Source organism: Artibeus jamaicensis, unplaced genomic scaffold (genome assembly GCF_021234435.1).
Source record: "Artibeus jamaicensis isolate MK-2021 breed Jamaican fruit bat unplaced genomic scaffold, CSHL_Jam_final contig_354, whole genome shotgun sequence".
Classification (NCBI taxonomy): domain Eukaryota; kingdom Metazoa; phylum Chordata; class Mammalia; order Chiroptera; family Phyllostomidae; genus Artibeus; species Artibeus jamaicensis.
In genome coordinates this window covers 8,010,958-8,024,733 of record NW_026521803.1, presented here as the reverse complement: position 1 = coordinate 8,024,733, position 13,776 = coordinate 8,010,958, and the positions used below count along the sequence as shown (strand labels likewise).

Sequence of the window (13,776 nt, the reverse complement as noted above, 5' to 3'; positions counted from 1 at the left end):
AGAAGGGTATTAAAAGGGTACTTACTGTCTTTATTCCATACTCAAATTTTAACACCAAGTAAGTAGCTCTAAGTCTTTCTCTAGTTGTTCCTAACCCATGATTCTGGCCTCTGGTGGACTAATTTTTGCAAGTAATTTGAAAATCTATTATTTGGACTATTTTCCAAAGTTAACGCAGATAAGTACTGTAGTGGTAAATACATTTAAAACAAATAGTTCACTCAACACAGTTGCTAAATTCAAAACAGTTTTTGGTTTTTGCATATTTTCTCAAGCAGGTATTTATTAAAAGTAAAACTACTCATGTAGAAGTACACAAAGATTTGAAAACCATTCTTGAAAAGGCAGCAAACCACGACTCAGGAGTACTTCCACTTTACACATTCCAGCTAAACCAGGTTAGGAGTTTTTGTGACCCGTCTACTTTGACCATAAAGAAACTTGCAAACACCACATGAAAGATTTAAGATGCAACAAGCGCCTCTCAGCATCATTATATTTAAACATCTCAGAAAAAAATAAAGATGTTTCTTACAAAAAAATTTGTAACTAACTTCTAGTAATATATTTCAGTATTTCAGAATCTTAGACTTAAGATCTTACTAACCTCCAATCTGAATTTATTTTGTTACAATTTTTAGGTCTATCTATTGGTACTCCTTCCGTTAAAAAGAAAATCAATCGCTAACATCCACTGAATAAAAACAAACTATAAACTGTACCATGTATTTATGGTTTTGGAAAACTACTGAAACTTTTATGCAGGTGCCATCAACAATTTATATATAAAAACTAAAGAATTTAAAGCCCTAAATATAAATAAATAAATATATATATATATATATATATATATATATATATCAAAAGGAAATACAAATAAAAATTTAAAGAATTTGGAAAATACATATACATTAGCAGAAAACAACAATTAAATTTATTTCCAGGTTTTCCTTCTAGTTTATGAAGAATACTTCAGGTTGTACAAAGACCTTAACTTACAGATTTTTTTGGCTTTCTGTTGAATTCATCTTAAGTATTCCAAATATACCTAAAACATATAGCTCATTATTCTGTCTCTGATACTGGCACCAAATAAGATCTTGAAAGACAATGTTATAACTGACCTCCTAGGTTACCTAAAAGGATTAGTAAAGGGGCTGCAAATTAAATCTAAAACTGATCTTGGTTCTTTCTACCTCTTGCCCCTTCTTTTTTCTCTCAGCCCTCCAAAACCTGCTCTTTTTCCGGTCTTCCCTATCTTAGCTGATGGAGCCACAGACTGAAAATTTAACAATATTACTATCTGTAGGTCTGCTTACCCTGAACCCCTGTATGCAAGCACCAAATTCTATGGTTTTTACTCAAGTTATGCTCATTATCTACTGTCTCTTTTACAATCCCATCACTCGTTCATTCAAGCCTCCATTCTCACTCACCTGACCTATTGCCATAGCTCACCCTGCCTTCATTTTATTCTTACCCCAATCTACTCTTCACACAACAAACAATTCTCTCCCCTCTCCATAAAACATAAAAATTTATGTTTAAAACTCTCTAATGTAACTTTACTATGTAAAGAACAAAACTCTTACTTTCTAAAAAAAATTTCATTTACTTTTTTTTAGAGGGAGGGGAAGGGAAAGAGAGGGAGAGAAATATCAATGTGTGGTTGCATCTTGTGTGCCCCCTACTGGGGACCTGACCCACAACCCAGGCATGTGTCCTGACTGGAAATCGAACTGGTGACCCTGTGGTCAGCAAGCTGGCACTCAGTCCACTGGGCCAGACCAGCCAGGGCAAAACTTTTTTTAAAAGTTTTATTTTCAATAACAGTACAATTAACATTATTTTGTGTTAGTTTCAGATGTACAGCATACTCATTAGACAATCATATACTTTACAAAGTGTTCCCCAGATATTTCCAGTACTGAATCAGCACCATAGTTACAATATTATTGACTAAATTCCCTATGATGTACTTTACATTCCATGACTATTTTGAAACTATCAAGCTGTACTGCTCAACCCGCTCACCTTTTTCCCTCAGTCTTCCAGAACCTCCTTGCCTCTTGCAACCATCAGTCTGTTTTTTTACTAATGAGTCTGTTATCTATTTTATTTATTTTGTTCTTTAGATTCTATACATATGAGAAATCATATGCTATTTGTCTTTCTTTGGCCTATTTCACATAGCATAATACACACTAGGTCTATCCATACTATCACAAAAAATAAAGTCTCAATCATTTTAGGGCCCAGTAATATTCCATTATATATACATACTGCCACTTTTTTACTGACTTGCCTGTTGACAGGCACTTGGGTTGCTTCCATAGCTTGGCTATTGCAAATAATGCTGCAATGAACATATGGGTGTACATCTTTTCAAATTAATGTTCTGGGTTTCTCTAGATATATGCCCAGAGGTGGAAGCACTGGGTCATAAGGCAGATCCATTTTTAATTTTTTGAGTACCCTCAATACTGTTTTCCATAGCAGCTGTACCAATCTACATTCCCACAAACAGTGCATGAGGGTTACCTTTTCTCCACATCCTTGCTTACACTTGTTTGTTGATTTGTTGGTAATAGCCATTCTAACAGGTGTGAGGTGATAGCTCATTGGGGTTTTAATTTGCATTTCTCTGATGATTGGTGAAGATGAGCATCTTTTTATATGTCTATTGGTCATCCATATATTCTCTTTGGACAAGTGTCTATTTGGGCTCTCCACCATTTTTTAATTGGATTGTTTAGGTTTCTTCTGGTGCTGGGCTGTATGAGTTCTTTATAAATTTTGGGTATTAACCCTTTATCAAATGTATCATTGGTGAATGATACATTCATGACTGATACATTCGTGAATGTCCATACATTGGTGAATTTTCCCATTTAGTGCATTGTCTGTTTTGTTGATGGTTTCCTTTGCTATGCAAAAAAAGTTTTAGTTTGATGTAGTCCCATTTGTTTATTTTTTTTCCTTTATTTCCCTTGCCCAAAGAAATATACATAAAAAAATACTGTTTAGAGAAATGACAGAGATTTTACTGCCTAAGTTTTCTTTAGGAATGTTATGGTCTGACGTACATTTACATCTTTACTACATTTTATATGCAATGTTAGGTAAAAGCCCAACTGATTTGACCTGCTTTGACTCCCTGTTTTAGTACATGGTCTATTTCAGAAAAGTACCCCTGTAAGTTGTATTGGGCGAAGCCTCAGGTAATCACCATTCTGTTGCTCTCAGGTGGGGTGGGGCTCAGAGAGGGGACAAGGCCACTGGCCTCTGGGATTTTGCCTGGGAGGAAGCTGTCTCCTGGCACTCACCTTATTGCCAGTCACTTCACTTTCTCCCATGTCACTGGTGCCCTTCCAGCTGTTGCCCTGGTGCTGAATCCCAGAGGGGGTGGGTCTGTGTGTTTTAAGTCCATTGAGAGCCCTTTAAGAAGAATCTCTTGAGAATCCCACAGCTTCTTCTGCCACTCCACCCACCTCTGGTTTTTATAGCCAGAAGTTATGGGGACTTATTCTCCTGGCACTAGAACCCTGGGCTATTTCTCTCCCAAGTTGGGGAGAGGGGCTGGGCTCTCTCACTCCCAAGTTGTCCCTCCTGGTTTTTGTCACCACACAGGGAAGTGTGACTGCCCAGCCATGTTTCTGCCACTCTGTGCCTCTCCACCTCTCCATTCCTCCCCACCTCTCCACACCTCCTCATGCTACTCCGCATCTCTGCTGCTCCTACCCATCTGGATAAATGTGGCTTCTGTAAATCCATGGCTGTCGGACTTCCATTCAGCTCGATTTCTGACAATTCTGGGTAACATTTGTTTCGTTTGTTTTGTAGCCTAGTTGTATTTTTTTTCTATGGTTGTGCAAAGAGACAAGGTGTGTTTACCTACACGTCCATCTTGACTGGAAGTCGCCATCTACATATCTTCTTTGGAAAAATGTCTATTCAAAACCTTTGATATTTGAATCGGGTTATTTTTTTATTGTTGAGTTTTAAATTCTCTATATAGTCTAGATATCAATCCCTTATCAGATATATGACTTGCCAATATTTTTCCCTATTCTGTAGGTTGCCTCTTTACTATTATTATACTTTGGTGCACCAAAGTTTTTAATTTTCATTAAATGCAATTAGTACATTTCTTCTTTTGTTTACTGTGCTTTCAGTGTCACACCCAACGAATCATTGCCAAATCTAATGTGTGAGCTTTACCTTATGTTTTCTTCTAAAAATTTTATACTTTTCACTCTTAAATTTAGGCCTTTGATCTATTTTGGGTTAATTTTATATGCAATGTTAGGTAAAAGTCCAACTTCATTCTTTTGTACATGGTTTTTCCAACACTATTTGTTGAGAAGACTGTCCATTCCCCATTGGGTGGTCTTTGCATTCTGGTCAAAAATTATTTAACCAAATATGCAAAGGTTTATTTCTGGGCTTGTTATATTATTCCATTGGTTTATATGCCTGTCTTTATGTCAGGACCACAGTGTTTTAATTACTGTAGCTTTTTAATAAGTTTTGAAACAGAAGAGTTTTCTGAATTTTTTTTTCAAGATAGTTTTGGCTATGGGGTACCTTGAGATGACATACTGAATTTCAGGATCAATTTTTCTATTTATGCAAAAACAAAAATCATCACTGGGATCTTGACAGGCATTGCACTGAATATCCATATCACTCTGGCAGTACAGACATCTTAACAATATTAATTCTTCCAACTCATGAACACGAGATATGTTTCTATTTCCTTAACTCTCCTTTGATCTCTTTCAGCAATAATTTAGAGTTTTCACTGTACAAGTCTTTCACCTCCTTGGTTAAATTAATTCCTAAGTATTTTATTCTTTTTCATGCTATGGTAAATGGAGTTATGTTCCTATGTCTTCTACAGATTGTTCATTGTTCGTGTACAGAACAACTGACTTTTGTGAGTTGACTTTGTATCCTGCTACTTAGCTGAATTTCTTAATTAGTTCTTAAGGGTTTTCTACATGTAAAATTATATCATCTGCAGAGATAATTTTACTTCTCCTTTCAAATGTGGATGACTTTTATTACCTTACTTTTTGCCTTATTGCTCTGGCTAGGACCTGAATTAACATACATCCCCAGGAACTATGTACACCAAGTCTTAGAGCCATTTTGGAAGTTATTATTCTGAGTCCTGAATTGTTTTTAGAAAATAATTTCCTTAAACTGACTAATTTGAAGTCCATCTGCCCATTCCTTCACAGCTTTTCAGCTAAATAAAATTTTTCTACAGTTTTCTTGTCATTAACTAGATAAGCAGAATCAGACAGAATTAGCATCTGTTTCTAGAGAAACTACTAACTTCCATCAGTTGGAAAGAAATAAATGGGTAGTAGGAATGCTCAAATACAGGTAATAACAACACCTTAAATTCCCATGGTGTTATAAACTATAAACATTATCTTAATTATTTCCCTAACTCCACGCCCCAATCCTTTAAGTTATCATAAATGAGAAAATTGAAGCTTATATAAATTAAACCTTTTGTCCAATACCAAATGGGTTTTTTGACAAAGTCTAGTATTGTTCCATACTATTAATCCTCTCCATTCAAAAACAGTTTTCATTAACTTTAAATGATAAAACCAACCCAAATTTCCTGATTACTTCAGTATATATTTGAAAACTTATTTTAAAGGACATACTTTTTCAAACTGGTCCTCCATTCACACCTCCATACCTTTAACTATTATACTTCATCAATAGGAAAAAAAAGACCAAGTTCCTCAAGAATCCAAAATTAGCTCACCCAGATCAATCTCACAGACGTTGGTGCCTTTACCTATATATTAAGAAGGAATCAATGTAATCCTACTCTCTCAGTAGGTCACACATGGAGATAACCAAAGTAGCTCTTGGAAACAAAGTAGCTCTTTGAGTTTTCACTAAGAAAAGAAACAGGAAAACTATCTTATCACATATTCAAAATGTGTGATACAGAAAAATAATTTTATTTGATAACACCTTAAAGCAATTGAAAAATCTGCAATAATTATCAATACTAGGGTCCAGAAAACTTCCTGTGAAGGGCCAGAAAGTAAGCATTTTAGGTTTTACAAGCCATGTGGTTTCTTGTCACAATTATGCAACTACTCAACTCTGCAGTTTTATCATGAAAGCAGCCACAGACAACACATAAATGAGTGTATTGTATTCTAATAAACTACAGAATACAAATGGAGTCTGGATTTGGCCTGTAGGCTAGTTTGTGACTCCTGATGTGCACTATCTTGAGTCCGCTTCCTCATGCAATTTTTTAAAAACTGCAGAATGAGACAACTAGAAAAGAAACATATTATTCTCATTTTTTAGCTAACCTCAAAACTTTTAATAAAATTACATTTTCAAAGACCCTAACAATTGTTTTTAGGTATATTAAAGGTATGACATAGGTTTTTTTTAAAGAATACTTATCTTTTAGGATACATACTAAAATATTTACAGATGAAATGTATAACTGCTTCAATATAAGTCAGTGGAGGAGTGAGAGTAAAGGGTACAGTAAGACAAAACTGGCCACTGGGGCACTGGGTATACAGGATTCATTATACTATTCTATCTCTATAAATGTGGAAAATTTCCAATAATTTCAAATTACTTTATAAACAAGATGGAAAATGATGAACCACAAATTTAAATGCATTTACAAAATTAACTATTTTCTCCATCTTTTAAAGCAGGGTTTCTTAACTTTAGAACTACTGGCATTTCGGGCTAGATAATGCTTTATTGTGGAAGCTGTCCTGTGCGCTGCAGGATGTTTAGTGGCATCCTTACTCTCTACCCATTAGGCTCCAGAAGTACTCCTCCACCCCCGCAAGGAGTTGTGTCCATCAAGATTGTCCCCAACTGAAAACCAATGTTTTTAACAAATTACATTGCTGTTTATAATAGATAATGTCACTTCTTATATTCTAGAAAAATGAGACTGATGAATTTTTGTTTTAGTCTTAGGTGATAAAATGTGTTTATATTTTAACCTGTTTTTAAATGTAGTTTTTCTTTTATAAATTGGGAAGTTATGTTATTAATTTAACCTGTATAAATATTCCTTTTTCACATTATTTCTAGCAGTTACATATGCCTACAATGGTTTTTAAAATAGAAAATTCATGGAATGGAAATACAAATGAGGAGAATCTAATACATGTGGTAGAAGTCCACATGTATTTCCTTGTTCTCATAACATAGTTTTCAAATTGAAAGATAAATTATTTACAAACACTGAGCCTACTATGCCTCATTCCAACTCCAACACTACCATGTTTATAGTATTAGCTAACCGTTTGTTTTGTATTTGAGTTTAATTAAGGCAAAAAGAAGCCTATTCCTGAAAAACAGTGCCAACTTTGTTCCCAACCCCACAGCCACAGCACCCTATTCTGAACAGCTAGCCTCTCACGTGAACAAGAAATATTTAGAAACACAAATTTATGGATAGTATCTATGTTTCCAGGTTTAATATTTAAATTCTGAATTTAATTAATTTAATTAAATTTCTGAATCAGAAACCATACTTTTTCAAAGGTAGACCAAAAAAATTGGTTTTTCAGCTTCTTGCCTTATTAGCTATAATCAAAAGGGCTTTTATATTTTAGTAGCTGTCACTACTGTACATTCTAAATTCATTAAATTAAAAAATGGATAGTCCATAGGCCAAACTAAAACAAAATAACAAAATAAAATAACTGCCTGTCACTTACAAAATGCTAAATTTAAATTAAGTATTTCTTGCATTTCCAAAAAACATTGTAACACATACTGGGTTCCTAAATTCACAACCAAGAATGATGTGACTTAAAAATTACTACTGTAAAAACAAAATCAAATTATATAATCTCATTCATAAAGACATCATATAGTTTATAGACATCTAATATGCTAATATGAGAATTTCATTTGAACAAAACTGCAACATTCTGCCTAGTGTAACTTTGAAAGAATTTTACTTATTCCTAAATAATACTGCACTACATGGACAAAAACTAGGGGGGGGGGTGGAAATAGGAGGGAGGGGAAAGGACTGGGTGGGTGGGCTGGGATGGGAGTAAAAGACAGAAAACTGTACCTGAACAACAATTAAAATTTAAAAAAAGAGTAATATTGCACTAGACTGAAAGAAATGTAATTCTAATATCTTTTTAGAAATGAGGTTATAGTTAATTATAACAAAGGAAGCCATCTTTCACATGACCCATATAGATTCTCAACTGAAATTCCACCAATGATAGTACAAAATTTTTATTTTTCATTAATGAGAATATACTCTAAATTAAATTAAGCATAAATAAACATATAGAATGATAACCATGCACTGCAAAATCTTCAAGGATATACATTAAGATCAAGAAACAATAAGACTAAACAAAGTCTAATACAGGTTCACTTATGAGGAAAAAGAACATAATAAAGGTCTCTTGAGTGTCAGTCATGAAAAATCTTGATACACATGATTTACAGTCTCCTGCCCTCAACTTTGCAGTATAATTCTTGAATGGAACATTACTGGGCTTCCAACAGCAGTTGGGACTATTGTCAAGAGTACTGATGGGGTCACAGAAAAACAAGAAATGCTTCAAGTTGTTTTTTGTCCATTTTTTTTCAATGAGAAAAGCCTTAGGTCATTATTAAATTTCAAGTATCAAAACAATACATCTTCTCCTACAGAAGTACCATTTCTAGGACAGTTTTACTTAAAATATTTTTTAAGCTTAGTTTAATTACCTCTGCTTCTACATCCACATTCTGTTTCAAAAGTAATTTCAAAATGTCGACATGTCCATTCTGACTAGCAGCTTGCATAGCTGTATGGCCAGCACATTGTCCATTTACCTAAATTTTAAAAAAAGAATGAAGAAATATCACAAATCAGAAAGAGCTAATATGTACATGTAGTGAGGTTTTAAATTTGGCACACTATACGACTCTATAAAAATAATTTGTGTTCCATATAGCCTAGAACCAATTACCAGAAACTGTTTTCCCTTATTAAAAGAAGGAATGCAGGCAGGCACTTTTTAAAATGAAAGTTCCGGTTTTTCGAAGAGCTATGAAAGAACTATTTAGCAACCTACAAACTTGAAAAAGAAAGGGGGGATGAAGAAAAGTTAGTTACATTAGTTTTGTGTATATACTTCTATCTGAATTAATAAAACTCAGAGCATATTTCAATGAAAAAAAGCAATGAGGTGAAATGAAAATTTTTAGAAAAAAACAGTCTACTACAGTGTAAATATTTTTAATTCAACAACTGAATACCAATTATAAGCAAACTACCATGAGGATATACATAAATGAATTACCAGGGTAGCTATATACTGCTATCCTACAGCAGTAATTTCCAACCTTGTCTATACTTCAGATGTTGTGTAAATGTATACCTTACCCATGAACATACCCAAAAGTAATTACAATGCCTTAATCCTACCTCATATATTCCCATCCACAAAACCATAAAAAGCAATTAAAATTTATATCCTGACCAGATATATTTATATCCTGTCCCTCCTGAGACCATACTAAAAAGATCCATAAAGTAATTTACAACATAAAAAGCCATAAAGACAGGGGGAAAGGGAGAGGTAACATCAAAAAACAAGAAAAAGCAACACGTTTTTGAAAAAGAGATAGCAGATAGAAATTTTTTAATTGACTTTACATAGAAGAGGAAGACAAAGCTTGAGAACCCCCAACAAACTCAAAGTCTACAAATGCAAGCACATGGGAGAGCTAACAACAGGGATTCCAAATATACATCTGATGTGCAATGGCCACACTCCGGGCAGGCCCATTCCTTGCACCCAAGGACAGAGCATTAGCAGCCATGCACCTAGGCTACAGACAGGAAAAAGGAGGTTTCTTTCCTCAAACAACTTAACGCCCATAGGAAACAGACCCCTACAGGGTGGCATTTGGAGTTCCAAAAAATTCTATATACACACAATCACCATAATGCAAAGTCAGTCAGCAAGTTCTATAAGTAAAAACAGCTACCAATCAGCTTTTCAACATTAGATATGAATGGAAACTAAGGATCAGAGATTTGACAAAGACCTCGAATACCAAAAAAAGGACAAAATGAAATTCAAAAAAATAAAAGAAAAAGGAAAAGAAGTGATGGGAAGACTGAATTGGTGATCCAGACACACAATTTGTTGCAAGGACAGTGTACCAAGCAAAGAACATTTCAGATAAAGTAAACTGGCATTCAAGAGAAAATGTCTTGGCTTTCAGGTTCCAGATGACAGAGTAGGAAGACCCTGAGTTCACCACCTCTCACTGACACCAAAACTACGACTACATATATAACAACCATCTCTGAGAATGTCATGAAAGACTTTTCCGCAGCTACAGATATAAAGAAAAAGCTACACTGAGATGGGCAGGAGGAGTAGAGACTAAGTTGAGTTGGCACCCACGAAACAACCACTTCTTGTGCTGGCCCACAAGTGGGAGAGATATCACAACCAAAGAGGTCCCCCACAAAGAGCAAGGGGTCTGAGCCCAGCCCACAGAATGTGCACCAGGAAGAGGAGCCCCTATATACATCTGGCTTTGAAAACCAGCGGCACTTACTTTTGGAGAGACAAAGGACTGTAGGAAATCAAAACTGTGCTCCTTCTGAGTCCCAGCACAGAAGCAGCAGTTTAAAAAACACCTGGGCCATTCATAAAGGTGATACATTGACTAAATTTAGGGAATGTGCTGGAGGGTCATGGAACTGTTGGAACTTTATCCAGGATGAAAAGTGGTGGTAGGCATCATTTATTTCCCTTTCTTTACTCTCCTTCCACCTAGCTGATCTGATATTGGCGGGCCCATTTCTGACACTCTCCACTAAGACTTTTTAACACTGCTAAACCCACCCTAATGTTTACCTGAGGACTCACCCAGGCTGGCACCCCTCCAAAGCAGCTCCTGCTCAGCCATACCCAGTGGGCAGACTCAACTGGCACCAGCAAACAACAGTGTGTCTGCAATTCAAGGCTGAGACTTGCGGTGAGTCACACCAAAGGCCTGCCTGTACACCAGCACACTGCAACAGTCACAGCCAGGCCTCAGCCACCCAGGCCCGGGCCAAGCCTCATCTATCAGTATGACAACAGCACAACAAGAGGCCACACTAGTCCACATAGGAAGAGCTCTGGAGCACCTGGCTCTCATGAAAAAGAAGGATTTCAACCCAGGGCCTCCCAGGGCACCTTCTAAATAACCCACTTTTTGAAGGCCAGGAGACATAGCTGATCTCCTTAATACATAAAAACATACAGACGAAATGAGGAGACAAAAGAATAGGTTGCAAACAAAAAAACACAAGACAAAAATCCCTGAAAAAAGTACTAAATGAAGAGATAAGCTGTCTACTAGATACATAGTTCAAATAGTCAAAAAGGTACTTAAAAAACTCTGCAGGAAAGTGGATAAAATCAGTGAGAATCCCAACAAACATAAGAATTGTGGAAAAGAACCTATCAGAACTAAAGAATAACACAACTGAAATGAAAAAATATATACTTGAGGGAAACAAAAGCAGGTAAGATGATACAGAAGAATAGATCAGCAATCAGAAAGACAGGATAGTGGAAATCACCCAACTAGAAGATAAAAAAGAAAAAAGAATTCCAAAAATTGAGAGTAACATAAGGGACTTCTGGAACAACATCAAGAGTACTAACATCAATTATGGGGTCCCAGAAAGAAAAGAGAGGGAGAGGGACAGAAACTCTATTTGAAGAAATAAGGGCCAAAAACTTCCCTAACCTCACAAAGAAAACAGATATCGAAATCCAGGAAAGCCAGAGAGTCCCGAACAAGATGAACAAAGAGACCCACGCCCAAGACACATTATAATTAAATTGTTAAAAATTAAAGAAAGAATCTTAAAAACAGCAAGAGAAAAACAATTAGGTATATACAAGGGAATGTATATAAATCAGTCACTATAAACTGATTTTTTGACAGAAACTTTCCAGGACATAAAGGTGTGGCACATATATTCAACACGATGAAGAGGAAAAACCAACAACCAACAATACTCTGCCTGGAAAGGTTATCTCATTTGGAATTGAAGGAGATGGTTTCCCAGATAAGTAAAAGCTAAAGCAGTTCATCACCAATAAACAGGCATTATAAGAAATGATAAAGTGAGTATTTTAGTGAAGAAAAAAAAAGGCCAAAACTAGAAATAAGAAAATATATGAAAGTATATAAATCTCACTGGCAAAGGCAAACATACAGTAAAGGTAGTAGACCAATCACTTATAAAGTTAGTATGAAAACTAATAAATTGGCAATATACATTTCTATCAATAATTACTTCAAGTGTAAATGGACTAAGTGTTCCATTCAAAAGACACAGAGTGGCAGAACAAAAATTTTTTAAAACACCCTTATATATGCTGCCTACATGAGACTCATTTCAGATCAAAAGACACAATTACTAAAACTAAAGGATTAGAAAAATATGTATCATGGAAAAGAAAAAGAAAAAAAGCTGGGGTAGCAATACTTATACTAGACAAAGTAGACTATAAAACCAGGGTTACCAGACTTTTCTAAAATCTCTCAAGGGTTCACAAACCCCAAACAAGCAGTGTCTTGCTTCGGTGTTCCCCGTACCTCTGCTAAGTGGTCCCAGGCCCAGCACTAGTGGCAGCCTGCTTCAGTTTGCACTTTGGCCTCTCACAGGCACCTCCAAGCTCAGCACAAGAGGCAGATGATTTCAGCCTACACATCTGGGAAGGCCCTAGAGCCAACACACCCAGTGGACAGCTTCAGACCACATCAGAGCATCACTCAATCACTTCTAGGAGAAACATACTCAAAGGGCAGACTCAATGGGCACCAAAGCCCTGCTGAAGCAAGTCTGCGCCATGCATGGGGTCAGCCCTGGCACAGAAGCTACTCCTCTGTAGTTGTGGTCAGTCCTCGCAGCTGATTAGCTTGAGTATAAATTCGTCCCACTGAGGTGCCAACAGCATTCAAGGGGCCACAAGGCCTTACAAGACACCTATGACATTAGACTACTCTACCAAGATTTCGAGACATCCCAACAGCAGCTCCACCTAATACATAGAAACAAAGAGGGAGGCAGCCAAAATGAGGAGACAAAGAACCATGTCCCAAATGACAGAACAGAACAAATCTCCAGATAAAGAACTAAATAAAATGGAGACAAGCAATCTACTAGATGCAGAGTTTAAAACCCTGGGTATAAAGATGCTCAGTAAAGTTAGCATTTCAGTGATGAACTCAGTAAGAACTTCAACAAAGAGACAGAAAACATAAATATATAGATAGAAACCATAAAAAAAGAACCAGTCATGAATGAAGATTAGAACTGAAATGAGTATATTATAGGAAATCAACAGTAGAGTAGATGAAGCAGGGATCAAATCAAATATTTGGAAGATAAGGAAGCAGAAAATACCCAATCAGAACAGGAAGAAAAAAAAAGAGAAATAAGAATAGTTTAAGGAACCTCTGGGACAACTTCAGGCATACCAACATCCACATCAGGAAGGTGCTGGAAGAAGAAGAAAAAGACAAATAAATTGAAAACCTATTAAAAAGATGACAAAAAACTTCCTTAATCCAATAAAGGGAATTAATATACAAGTTCAGGAAGCGCAGAAGGTCCTAAACAAGATGAACCCAAAGAGACCCACACCAAGGCACGTCATAATTCATGCAAAAGGTTAAACGACAGAATCTTAAAAGCAGCAAGAGAAAAGC

General features: G+C 35.9%; 1 protein-coding gene across 1 annotated transcript in view; it reads right to left on the bottom strand.

Moving 5' to 3' along the window:
- The window catches only part of MIB1 (MIB E3 ubiquitin protein ligase 1), a 128,608-nt gene that overhangs the window by 58,789 nt on the left and 56,043 nt on the right, over positions 1 to 13,776 (bottom strand). Inside the window, exon 10 of the mRNA XM_037161549.2 lies at positions 8,767 to 8,874. Within this exon, the coding sequence (XP_037017444.1) occupies positions 8,767 to 8,874 (108 nt within the window). The remainder of the gene's footprint in view (positions 1 to 8,766; positions 8,875 to 13,776) is intronic.